This window comes from Aquarana catesbeiana, linkage group LG12, assembly GCF_042186555.1.
Source record: "Aquarana catesbeiana isolate 2022-GZ linkage group LG12, ASM4218655v1, whole genome shotgun sequence".
NCBI lineage: Eukaryota > Metazoa > Chordata > Amphibia > Anura > Ranidae > Aquarana > Aquarana catesbeiana.
In genome coordinates, this window is record NC_133335.1 from 228366589 (window position 1) to 228379503 (window position 12915).

Genomic DNA, 12915 nt, shown 5'->3' on the forward strand with positions numbered 1-12915 from the left:
CAGGTTAGAACTACACAGGATGACACATCTCTTTTAGATTGTAAGCTCTTATGAGCAAGGCCTCGTCTTCAATAGTACTGTAGCTGTACTGTCTGCCTTGTTATTGTACAGCGCTGAGTAAACTGTTGGCGCTACATAAAACCTGTATAGTAGTAATAATTTTATTACTACTACAGATACTGATAATTAATACTAATTTCTTCCTGCTCTGTTAGTACTTTATAAATCCTGAATTCAACAACAGATTTCTATAGCACCAGCAGACCAGGAGGAAAGTATTTAGTATTAATTTTTTTTAATATTAGCATTTCATTTTGTTATATTATATAAATAATAATAATAATAATAATAATAATAATAATAAATGAAAAAAATCTTCCAGGTCTGTTGGTAATATATTAATCCTGAATAACAATAATATCTTCTCGGTCTGTTGGTGCTATATAAATCCTGTACAATATTAATATTATTATTAATATTAATAATCTTCCTGGTTTGCTGGTATTATATTAATCCTGAATGATAATATTATTAATATCTCCCTGGTCTGTTGGTGCTATATAAATCATGTATATTATTAATAATAATAAAAATAATAATATTCCTAAATGAGAAGAATATCTTCCTGGTCTATATAAATCCTACATGTTATTAAATTCAGGATTTGTTTAAGCATCAACACACCAGGAAGAAATTATTAATATGATTTAGTTATATAGTATTTTATCAGTATTGATATTATAATCCTGTATAATAATATTATTAATATTATTTAATTCAGGATTTATATAGCACCAACAGACCAGGGAGATAATATCATCATTCAGGATTAATACCAGCAGACCAGGAAGATTATTAATAATAATATTAATATTATTAATACTGTACAGGATTTATATAGTCTGTTGGCGCTATATAAATCCTGAATTATTATTATATTAATAATGATATTATTATACGTGATTTATATTGCACCAACATACCAGGAAGATATTGATGTTGTTATTTTTTTTGTTGTTATTATCAATACTAATAAAATAAAACACTAACACAAAATAATAATAATAATAATAATTTCTTCCAGGTGTGTTTATGCTATATGAATCCTGAATTTAATAATATACAGCATTTATATAGCACAGACCAGGAAGATTTTCTTATTCTTTTGGAAGATATTATGATTGCTACTAATAAAATACAAATAACAATAATAAATACTAAATCATTTCTTTGTCTGTTGGTGCTATATAAATCCCGAATTAAATAACATTAATCTTTTTAATAATAATAATAATAATAATAATAATAATATCTTCCTGGTCTGTCAGTACTTTATAAATTCTGTAAATTCTAATAGGATTAATGTTATTTAATTCAGTATTTATATAGCACCAACAGACCAGGAAGATAATACAATTATTAATAATATTAATACTACTACTAATAATTATATGATTATTATTTTGGATTTATATAAACCCCAACAGACCAGGAAGATTTTTTATTTTATTTAATTTTTATTAACAATACTAATAAAGTTAATACTAAATTTCCTCCTGGTCTGTTGGTGCAATATAAATCCTGATAATATAATTCAGCACTTATAAAGCACTAACAGACCAGGAAGAAATAATAATAACAATAACAATAATAATAACAACAACTTTTAGTCACATTGTTACATAGTAGAGAAAGTGGAAAATAAAGACACAGCTCGACCAGCTTCCATCATCTCCATCCCTCAGCATCAGCCCTTTGAGAAATGTGTTGAAGTAGCGCTGGCGGACCGTGGGAAGGAGGTAGAAGAGACACTGTGCTGATTGAGCTGCCTGCCCACCAACATGCATGAAAAAACACACGTAGGTATGGCCCCTCTGTATCCCATAGGGTTGGAAAGGGCAGCTGATATAGTAGTTTAGACTAAGGCGAGGTGAATAATTACAGGTATTTTCCACTGCTAGTAGCTCAGCATTTACAGCAAAAAGTATGATTTCCAGATCTGCTTAGTACACCATGCCTGCCTCACTCATAGAAGATCTACCATGTAGTACTCACGGCGTTGTAAGATGCGTCCCCCCCCCCCCTCCCCCTTTCCTTGTCCGACGCAGCTTCTTTTTTTGATGAAAATTTGTTTCCTTTTCTCCAACCGAGCAACATTTTCTAATGTTTTCTGACATAAAGCCGCACATTTATCCCCCCCCCCCCCTTTCCCTCCATCTTAATTGAGGGAGCCATTTAGTGGAGATTTAACTATTATTACCAAATCATGGTGCTTGATGCATTGCGCGCTCTCCAATCGCGTTTGGACGAGCGCGGAGGATTTATGCAAATGGCTCTGCTGGGAGAGGCAATTTGTAGCAGAGGAGGACAATTATACGGGGCCCGCGAGTGCCAGAATAGCTGCACCAGGCGGTTAATGGGTAATAGCTGTGCACTGGAACCAGTCAGCGGCACCATAATGTGACCAGAGGCGGCTTGCATGGCACAGGCTGGGGCCGCCTCGCTGTGTGCCACTTTTCTGGGATGAACACCCACCCCCCACCCCCTCCTTTCCTTCTCCCTTCGCCATCCTGAAAAACAGACAGAAAACATGACTGGAGGGATAAAAAGGGGACATATAAATAAAGGAAGCCCACAGATTAATAAAGGAGAACTCCGGAATAGAAAATGTATCTTTTTTTGGGGGGGGGGGGGGGTGGGCAAAAAAGGGGTTTCAAACTTGGGACTGCAAGTGGGTAATGGGGGCCACTCGCCATTTTATTCTTTTATAATGGAAGAAATGTGGCGTCACCTGAGTTTGTAAGCGGTTGGATGGAAATCTGAATTTTTTTTTTTTTTTTTTTATACATTTTTTTTTAAATTATCAAAATTAAATAGATATATATATAAAAAAAAAAAAAAAAAAAAAAAAAAATTTAAAATATTTTATATTAATTTACATTTTAGAGCTGCTGATCCACTGCAGCTTCTTTTCAGCCACTTCCTGTAACCAGAAGTGGCTTGCATGGCACAGGGTGGGGCGCAACTTTTGTGAGATGAACACCCATCCCCTCCCCCCTATCGCCAGCCTGAAAACTGGCAGCAAACATGTCTTGAGGAATAATAAGACGACAGAAAAATAAAAAAGAAGTCTGCAGGTTATTGAAGGACAACTCCGGAAAAGAAGATTTGTATTTTTTGGGGGAGGGGGCAAAAAAAAAAAAAAAAAAAAAAGGGTTAAAAATTTGGACTGCAAGAGTGGTTAAGGAGGCCAATCGCTAATTTTGTTTTTTTCTTTTTTTTCTTTTTTTTTTTTTTAAATTTACATCTCAGTGATCTGTTAAACAGAAAATCCGACATTTCTTTTTTTTTTTTTTTTTTTTTTAGTAATTTTTTTTTTCAATAAATTTTGATAAAAATAAAAACACAATTTTTTTAATGTACATCTCAGTGCTGCTGATCCACTGCAGCCTCTTTTCAGCCACTTCCCATGACCCAATGGCAGCTTGCATGGCGCAGGTTGGGTGCAACTTTTGTGGGATGAACACTCTCCCCCCCCCCCCCCCTCCTCCTCCCTTTGTGACAATGCAATAAAAGTTGAAGTGGAACTTCACTCTATCAGTCAGCATTGACTATTTGTAATCTTTATGCCGCTAGCATTAGTAAATAGATAGGAAAGTGGGCTATTTACTTGTTTTAACCCCTTTTTTCCCCCAGTTACTTCCTGGTTTCTAGCCTAGGCCAAAATTAAGTCATACATCCCAGGAGTCTTCATGGGAGGAGAGGGGCTTTCTCAGCTAAGCACACCCTCCTGCCTGCATACCTGAGCTACCGGAAGATGGATTCCAGGAAGTCAATGCTACATGAATCATCTGCCCTTACTCAAGATGGCCACAGCTAGAAACGCTGGGGGGGGGGGGGGGGGGGGGGGGGGCAGACAGAGGAATGGATGGATGGAGACACAGAGGGATGGATGGATGGAGAAAAAGAGGCATGGATGGATGGAGACACAGAGGGATGGATGGAGACACAGAGGGATGGATGGATGGATGGAGACACAGAGGGATGGATGGATGGATGGAGACACAGAGGGATGGATGGATGGATGGAGACACAGAGGGATGGATGGATGGATGGAGACACAGAGGGATGGATGGATGGATGGAGACACAGAGGGATGGATGGATGGATGGATGGAGACACAGAGGGATGGATGGATGGATGGATGGAGACACAGAGGGATGGATGGAGACACAGAGGGATGGATGGAGACACAGAGGGATGGATGGAGACACAGAGGGATGGATGGAGACACAGAGGGAGGGATGGATGGAGACATAGAGGGAGGGATGGATGGAGACATAGAGGGAGGGATGGATGGAGACACAGAGGGATGGATGGATGGATGGATGGAGACAGAGGGAATGGATGGATGGAGACATAGAGGGAGGGATGGATGGATGGATGGATGGAGACACAGAGGGATGGATGGATGGAGACATAGAGGGATGGATGGATGGATGGAGACATAGAGGGATGGATGGATGGAGACACAGAGGGATGGATGGATGGAGACATAGAGGGATGGATGGATGGATGGGAGACACAGAGGGATGGATGGATGGAGACATAGAGGGAGGGATGGATGGAGACATAGAGGGATGGATGGATGGAGGAGTTTGCTTTAAATAAAAAAAATGAATCAAATATTTTTGAATTCTGGTGATCAGATGCAGTGTAGTTCCAATTTAAATTATATATAAAAAAAAAAAAAAAAAAAATGCATCGCCCCCTACATAACACACACCAGCGAACGTACATTATAGGGAATAGGCTGGTGTGAATGAGCCCCTTAGGCTGATGTCAGACTGGCGACTTCTGCCAAGCGGTGATCTGTCAAAATTGCAAGCGGCAGAATCACTAAGAGGCTGTTGCCCCTTTTCAATTGCTCCCTCTGTAGCTGAGGCAGAGAGACGTTGCACCCATCGCTGGCGATCGATGTTCAGCAACAGAGTGGCATCTCATTGGGTTTGGCCACAGAAGGAGCGATTCCATTAGTTACAGACGGCCAGCCTCTTTAGCGATCCGGCAACTGACCAAATAAAAAGGTGAATAATGCACCTGGACCAGGCTTACACCCATGTGTTCTCAAAGAGCTGAGTTCTGTTATTGTAAATCCATTTAATTTTTAGATATTCTTTCATCTTTGGAGTGGCACCAAAAGAATGCATATATATATTATATGTGTGTGTATATCTAGAGATATAGATAGATCGATAGATCTCCATCTATCTATACATACACACACAAAGAACTGTATCAAAAAAAAAAAAAAAAAAAAAAAAAAAAAAGGGAAGAGGAAGTATAATGAAACAAATTTATTATCCAAAACACACAAAGCATGCACAGCAGATTAAAAAATAAACAGCGCACATCTTTCATGATGAAAGGCAAAGCGTAAGGCAGGCTGCTCATTGGCCCCTCGGGGGGAGAACATACATCCATGCAATATTTACATTGTGGTCGGCAGAGAACGGTTCTCTCAGCAATACTGAAGGGAGGAACGCGGCTCAACCCATAATCTTCTTCCACCTCCAACAATCATTTTTCAGAAGAAGGGGCTCTGGTGCAACTTACTTGGGTTTCTTGTTCTCGTACGGCCGAAGCGAGGAGGGGGCGCGGCAGTGCGGCCGTTTTCTGGGCCTTCCCGGACCTCGTCGCACGGGACTCCTGGAAATCTCCTCCTTGCTGCGGGGAGGGAAGGGAGAATGGAAGATCAGTAACAGATCCGAGCCTCTCGGTGGGAGATCTTTGCAGCAAACACTCAGCCGGCTTAAAGGAGAACCTTAAAAAGGTACAAAATGTGCCCTTTTAAGCTTGCGAGGAAAAGTTAGAATCTGTTTGGTTATTACTGGAGCCTGTGACCCCATGAAAGAGATTTACCCTCACTTCCTGTCTTGGTGACACAAGGTCTGTGAATCAGGAAGTGATAGAAAATCTCTTGAATGGATAGAGATTATATTAATATCTATCTCTCTCTCTCTTTATCTCTATATCTCTCTAGATAGATATAGAGAGAGAGATTATACATCTATATCTATATATCTATAAGCATTACACAATAATAAAGGACTCCCAAAGAACAGACGGGACAAGATCATCTAGAACCCAGGGCACACATTCTAAACTGCAGCCCCCCCCACCCAAATGTATGAGCATTATGCGTTAGCAAACCCCCCCCCCCCCCCCCCAAAAATAAAAAATAAAAATTGGGCACTAATCTGCATGATTACCCCCTTATTCCCAGTACAGAATCGCGCCCCCCCCCCCCCACTGAAGCCCCTCCTCCCAGTACAAATATTTGCCTCCTCCATCCTTCAACCCCCCCCCCCCAAAAAAAAAATAAATAAAATTACCCCTTCTAGCATAAATTCTTCACCTCTCAAATTTCCCCTCCAAGTACAAATTTTCCCCCCACCCATCCCCCCCCACTCCAAATCCCCCTCCAGGCACCCCCCCCCCCAACCATCCCTACTGTCACATATCCCCCCAACTCCATTCCCCTCTTAGCAAAAATCCCCTCTACCTTTTTTCTAGCACAAAATCTCCCCTTCTAACACAAATCCTCCTCCCAACACAAATCCCAATAAGGCCCCTTTCACACTTGTGTGACCCGAAAGTCGCGTGATTTTGCCACAGATTGAAGCAATGCCTGTGTAATCTTGAGGTCTATGGACCTCAAGTCGCATCAAAGTCGGAACCAAAGTAGCAGTGACTACTTTGAAGTTGCTGCAACTTAAAGTCGCTCCATTGCATGAATAGTACTCATTGGAAATCATGGGGGGGTACAACTTGTCATGCGACTTTGCAGTCCCAAGTCGCAGGACAAGTCGCACAAGTGTGAAAGGGGCCTAAATCACCACTCCTGGCACACGCCCCTAATGTCTCCTCCTAGAACAGTTTTCCCCTGCTGCCCCCCAAATGCGTTTATTAATCCTGATAAAAGAGCAAAACGGTATATCGAACGCGTTTCGGAAGCTCACAACTCCCTGTTCATCAGGATGCCATCACTGCCACTTTTCTAATCCTTGCCATTGGTTATTACTGTCCATTATTTTCTCCTATCATCACCAGTATCTAAGCCCCGATGAAGGAGCTGTGAGCCCCAGAAACGTGTTGGCAAAGCAGAATTAGGTTTAAACATGTTTCGGGAGCTCACACTTTGTCAGATTTCTACCATTGCCACTTTTCTAAAGCTTGCCATTAGGTATTATTAGCCACTATTTTCTCCTATCACCACCAACATCCAAGCCCTGATAGAGCTTGAGCCCCAGAAACATGTTGACAGTTGGGAGCAGAGGGAAAATGCAACTTGTTTCGGGGGCTCACACCCCTTTGTCAGGTACCACTGCCACTTTTTTTTAATTCTTGCTATTGGTTATTACAGTCCAGTATTTTCTCCCATCACCACCAGCATCCAAGCCCCTATGAAGGAGCCGTGAGCCCCAGAAACATGTTCACAACTGCCCCTTCATCAGGGTGGCCACCACTGCCACTTTTCAAATCCATATTATTGTCCAGTATTTTCTCCCATCACCACAAGCCCTGATGGAGCTGTGAGCCCCAGAAACGTGTTGGAAAAGCATAAGGAAAATACAGCGTGTTTCAGGGGCTCACACCCCTGTGTCAGGTTTCTACCATTGCCACTCTTCTAATCCTTGCCATTGGTTATTGCTCAGAATTCTCTCCTAACACCACCAGCACCCAAGTCCTGATTAGAGAGCTGTGAGTCCCCAAAACGCATTGGCTTTACCTTCTGATCTGTTATCAAGAATAATAAAAACTTATAATGATGAATCGGTTACAAACTTGTGGCGCTCTCATCATTGTGGGGACTAAATCTTGGTAGCTTTACAGATCACCCTAATTCCAGAACTTTTTTCACAGGAGGTCTCTGTGAGGGAAGTTTCTGTGTTGCCCAAATCAACCAATAAGATTGTTCCTCAACCCGGGAATTCTTGTAGGGAAAAACCAGAGAGAACCTAATTGGTCAGTACAGGCAGCACAGATCCAGATCCCTCCATGTGTGGTGCCCGGACTGAGCAATGGTTCTGGGTTCGGGTCACAATCATTGCGTGGCGTTCACTCACTCGTGGTCGTGTCGCCTCTGCAGTTTGGCGAGCTCTCTCTGCTTTTCCTTGTACCGCCGCTGAATCTCCGCCAGCTTCATCCGCATCTCCACCTCCTGAGTGTCCAGGTGATCTATGGCGGCCTTGAGTGGACACACCTGTGTATGGAAGGGAAATGATCGTTAATAACGAAGTGGTCCAAAAGCCTATTCACCTTTATTCTAGTATAAGCCGGTCACATGACCTTTGCGCCAGGTCTCTTGACTCTTCCTCTTGCACCATCCTATGGGGGAGTAGAGTTGTGTCTCCCTACACTGTGTGCATCAATAGAAACACACAGCCACAGACTAGAATGTCAAGACTCCCTACAAAGTTACAATGTACAGCCTGATCACTGGGGGGGGGGAAGAGGAGACTAAGGAAATGCTTCCGCCTCCTTCTACAAAGTTACAATGTACAGCCTGATCACAGGGGAGGAGGGGAGACTGAGGAAATGCTTCCTCCCCCTTCTACAAAATTACAATGTACAGTATGATCACTGGGGGAGGGGAGACTGAGGAAATGCTTCCACCCCTTCTATAAAGTTACAATGTACAGTCTGATTACTGGGGGAGGGGAGACTGAGGAAATGTCTCCTCTTGCCTGCAGCACACTGACGACATCACAGCCTAGACAATGTCACCGACTGGAGCTCAATAATAATGGCACTTTAATAAAGGATACTGTTGCTGTATATTCGGATGTGAGAGATTTATTCATAAAGACTTGTAAAGTTACTGACGGGTCCACTTTGATATTAAAAGCCGCAGAAATAGATGGGCTGTCAGTAACGACCGTCCTAAATTAGCTTTGAGAGTCGCTGACCCCTAACCAGCACGGCTTATTGATGGAAATCATTGGATGATGCGATTATTCGGCATGCAGGGTGTCAGACGCTGGTAGAAGCTTCAAATCCCCAATACATAAAAAAAGGCTTAATGTACACGGGGCGCTGAGGCGACCTCCTCTGAAGAAATTCTTGACAGCTTGAAACCGGCGTTTAAAAACGCCCGTTTTACCGCGTCTAGGAGCGTTTATTTAACATCATAGGACCCTCCCAAAACCCAAAAAAACTGTATTTAACTATTTCAGCCATTCTGTGAGACCAGAGTGAGTAGCAGCAGCTGAGAGAGCAGCAGTGTTACTTGTATCTACCGCAATTTCGGTGCTTTTACTATGCATCCCATAATGAGCATATGTGAGGAAAAAAGTGCAATTTTTTTAATATATTTAATTTTTAAATTGCAATTGATGGAGTATATTTTTTTTTTCTATAAGCTGTATGTGTAATTTCTTTTTTTTAAGTTTAGTCTTTTTTATGCAAAATTTTAATTGCAATTTTTAAAATATTTTTCATGAACTCTAACCGGAAACCCTAACCCTAAACTTGTTCTTCAAGGGAAAAACCTTAACCATAACCCCCTAATCCTAATGGGAAACCCTAACCAGAAACCCTAACCCTTACCATAACCCTAAACTTATTCTTAAAGGAGAAAACCCCAACCATAACCCCGAAACCCTAAACGAATTCTTCAAGGGAGAAAATCCTACCATAACCCCCTAACCCTAATGAGAAACCCTAACCGGAAACCATAACCCTAAACTTGTTCTTAAAGGGGAAAACCCTAACCATAACCCCTAACCCCAATGAGAAACCCTAACCAGAAACTAACCCTTACCATAACCCTAAACTTATCCTTCAAGGAGAAAACCCTAACCATAACCACCTAACCCTAATGGGAAATCCTAACCCGAAACACTAAACCTAATGAAAAACCATAACCCTAAACTTGTTCTTCAAGGGGAAAACCCTAACCGTAAACCCTAACAGGAAACCATAACCCTTACCATAACCCCAAACTTGTTCTTAAAGGGGAAAACCCTAACCAACCATAACCCCCTAACCCCAATGGGAAACCCTAACCAGAAACTCTAACCCTTACCATAAGCTTAAACTTATTCTTCAAGGAGAAAACCCTAACCATAACCACCTAACCGCAATGGGAAACCCTAACCGGAAACCATAACAGGAAAAGATAAACCATAACCCTAAACTTGTTCTTAAAAGGGGAAAACCCTAACCATATCCCCCCAACCCTAATGGGAAACCCTAACCTTAACGCTAGCCGGAAACCCTAAAGGGAAACCATAAACCTTACCATAAACCTAAAAATTTGTTCTTCAAGGAGAAAACCCTAAACATAACCACCTAACCCTAACAGGAAACCCTAACCCTAACTTTCATACAACTATGTTTGATCAAGTCGGGGGTTGAAGCTCAATGGTGGGGTCATCTGGTTGAAATCTAACAACATATAGGTCAAATTCCAATTATACTTTAGCTAACAGCAATGCTAGTGGTGTGGTGTATTGGATTGGATCATGGGCTCATTAGGGGCATATAAATGGTCTATGAAGCATAGCAAGCAATCACAAGTTTTTAAAATATTTTTTTAGTGGTTTTTCATCATTTGCTATCATTTTTAAGTTTTGTAATGTCAAAAAATAGGGCCCGAGGTACCGCGTTTAGCCACGTTTTGCGTCTGAATTAATTTTTTTGCCTTCAAATAAAAGCCTATAAACGCAACTGCTTAAAAACAACATTAAATGAACCTGTGTACATGCACACATAAGATAACATTGGATGAGTTCGGGGGCAGCTGAAAAAAAAGCATCCAACTGCCTCTGAACGTCAGTTTACCAGCAGCCGTGTACATGAGGCCTTAGATGCAATGATTGGCTCACCGGTTTGGTTTTGGGCGTCCAGCTGTACGTCCTGCGGGACAGGCGGACGCGCGGAGCGGCGGCGGGGCAGCAGGTCAGGTGACACGCTGGTTTAGCACCATCCGGACTATCGGCTTCGGCCAGCGACCAGGCAGCAGCAATGGTGGCGAATACTTGAAGATCCGAAACCGACAAATCATCATCTTCACCGGCTGGAGGGAGGAAGGAAGAGCGGGATTCATTATCCACAGGTGAAGATACAAACACACCGCGCGTTCCCATACACCAGAGACGAGTTTCATCATATCCACCCCTCACCCCCCCCGGGGAGGATTCCTCCCGACACTTTCCTAGAGACACAAAATACAATGAATCCCATGTACAGCATACAATACAATCTAAAACACAATGTAGCAATCTAAAGTATTGTTTTTTTTTAACCTGTTGTTGCCCAAGTAACACAGCAGCAGAAGAGTCGGCTTTAACGCTCACACGGCGCATAAATACCGCACTTGTCGGTCGATGACTGCGCACTTCCAGCACAGAGACCGAGCGGTCAAAGACAGCGCTTTGCCCAGCAGGACCAGCTTTGATCATGTAACCATGGCGATAGCCAATTACAGTGGTCACATGATCGCGCTGATCAAACCCACGGGCCGGTTAAAGCGGGGGTCCACCTATCTATCGTTTTTTTTTTTTTTTTTTTTTTAGTTCATTCACAAACTTTTCTTCTCAGCATTACATACTCACATATTGTGTGTAATATGTCCGCCTGTGTCAGATTTTGTCGGAAAGAATAACTTATATTATTCACTGCAGGCGGTTTCCATCTTCATTGTGGGCATTTGAAGCCCACAAGCATTTATTTCCTGGATGTGGTGAATGCTGTGCTCCCAGCATTCACCACTCATTCCCGCACATGCTCAGTGGCATCCTGGGAAGCCTGAGACTAGCTCCCAGGAGTCTGGGAGAGGCTAGAAACACGCCTACTCCCACGGGAGGAGAACCAGGAAGTGCAAAGAAGAATAGAAAAATAAAAGGTAATTACTGCGATTTAAATTTTTTTAAACGGCATGTCAGCATCTAGGCAAGGAAGAGAATACATACAGATATTGTTCAAAATTTGGGTGGAACTCCGCTTTAAGAACTTTTTCAAAGAGACACCAGGGTGGGCAGGAAGGGGTTAACCAATGGTTGTACAGTCTGCATAAAGCAAACAAGTCACAACTCCAGCCTGCCCTCCAGTCTTGCACAGGTGTACCGGCCCTTTAAATCCTCCCTCCATCACCTCCAGGCTTGCAGTTTATACCGGCCCTTTAAATCCTCCCTTCGGCTTCCCCTCCAAACTTGCACAGGTGTACCAGCCCTTTAAATAATCCCTCTATCCTCCCCTCCTGACTTGCAGTTGTACCGGCCCTTTAAATTCTCCCCTCCAGACTTGTACGGGTGTATCGGTCCTTTAAATCCTCCCTCTATCCTCCCTTCCAGTCTTGCACAGATGTACCGGCCCTTTAAATCCTCCCTCACCTTCAGTCTTACAGTTGTACTGGCCCTTTAAATCCTCCCTCTATCCTCCCTTCCAGTCTTGCACAGGTGTACCGGCCCTTTAAATCCTCCCTCCATCCCTCACCTTCAGTCCTGCAGTTGTACCGGCCCTTTAAATCCTCCGGCATCCCCTCCAGACTTGCACAGATGTACTGGCCCTTTAAATCCTACCTCCATCCCTCCCCTTCAGCCTTGCAGTTGTACTGGCCCTTTAAATCCTCCCTCACCTTCAGTCTTACAGTTGTACTGGCCCTTTAAATACTCTCTCCATCCCTCACCTTCAGTCTTGCAGTGTACCGGCTTCCGTCCTGGACTGGAATGGCTTCCTCTGATTTCTCTGCACACTGTGAGCTTCTCACAATGTGCATTAGAAGCTGCAGCAAGTCAGATAGAGCCCCGTCTCATTTCCTGGCTGGAGGACGTCCAGCATCATCTAGCCCTTTCCAACCCAGTCCGACTATCACTGGCTATGCCCCTTTGATCAGAGATAGGACAAGGA

General features: G+C 42.7%; 1 protein-coding gene across 2 annotated transcripts in view; it reads right to left on the reverse strand.

Annotated features, from left to right (window-relative positions):
• BAHCC1 (BAH domain and coiled-coil containing 1) overlaps positions 1-12915 on the reverse strand; it is a gene marked incomplete at its 3' end in the record, with an annotated part of 146704 nt that overhangs the window by 14879 nt on the left and 118910 nt on the right. For both annotated transcript variants that reach the window (XM_073606865.1, XM_073606864.1), the window contains 3 exon segments: positions 5617-5727; positions 8130-8266; positions 10893-11083. In XM_073606865.1, coding sequence (XP_073462966.1) covers positions 5617-5727; positions 8130-8266; positions 10893-11083 — 439 coding nt within the window.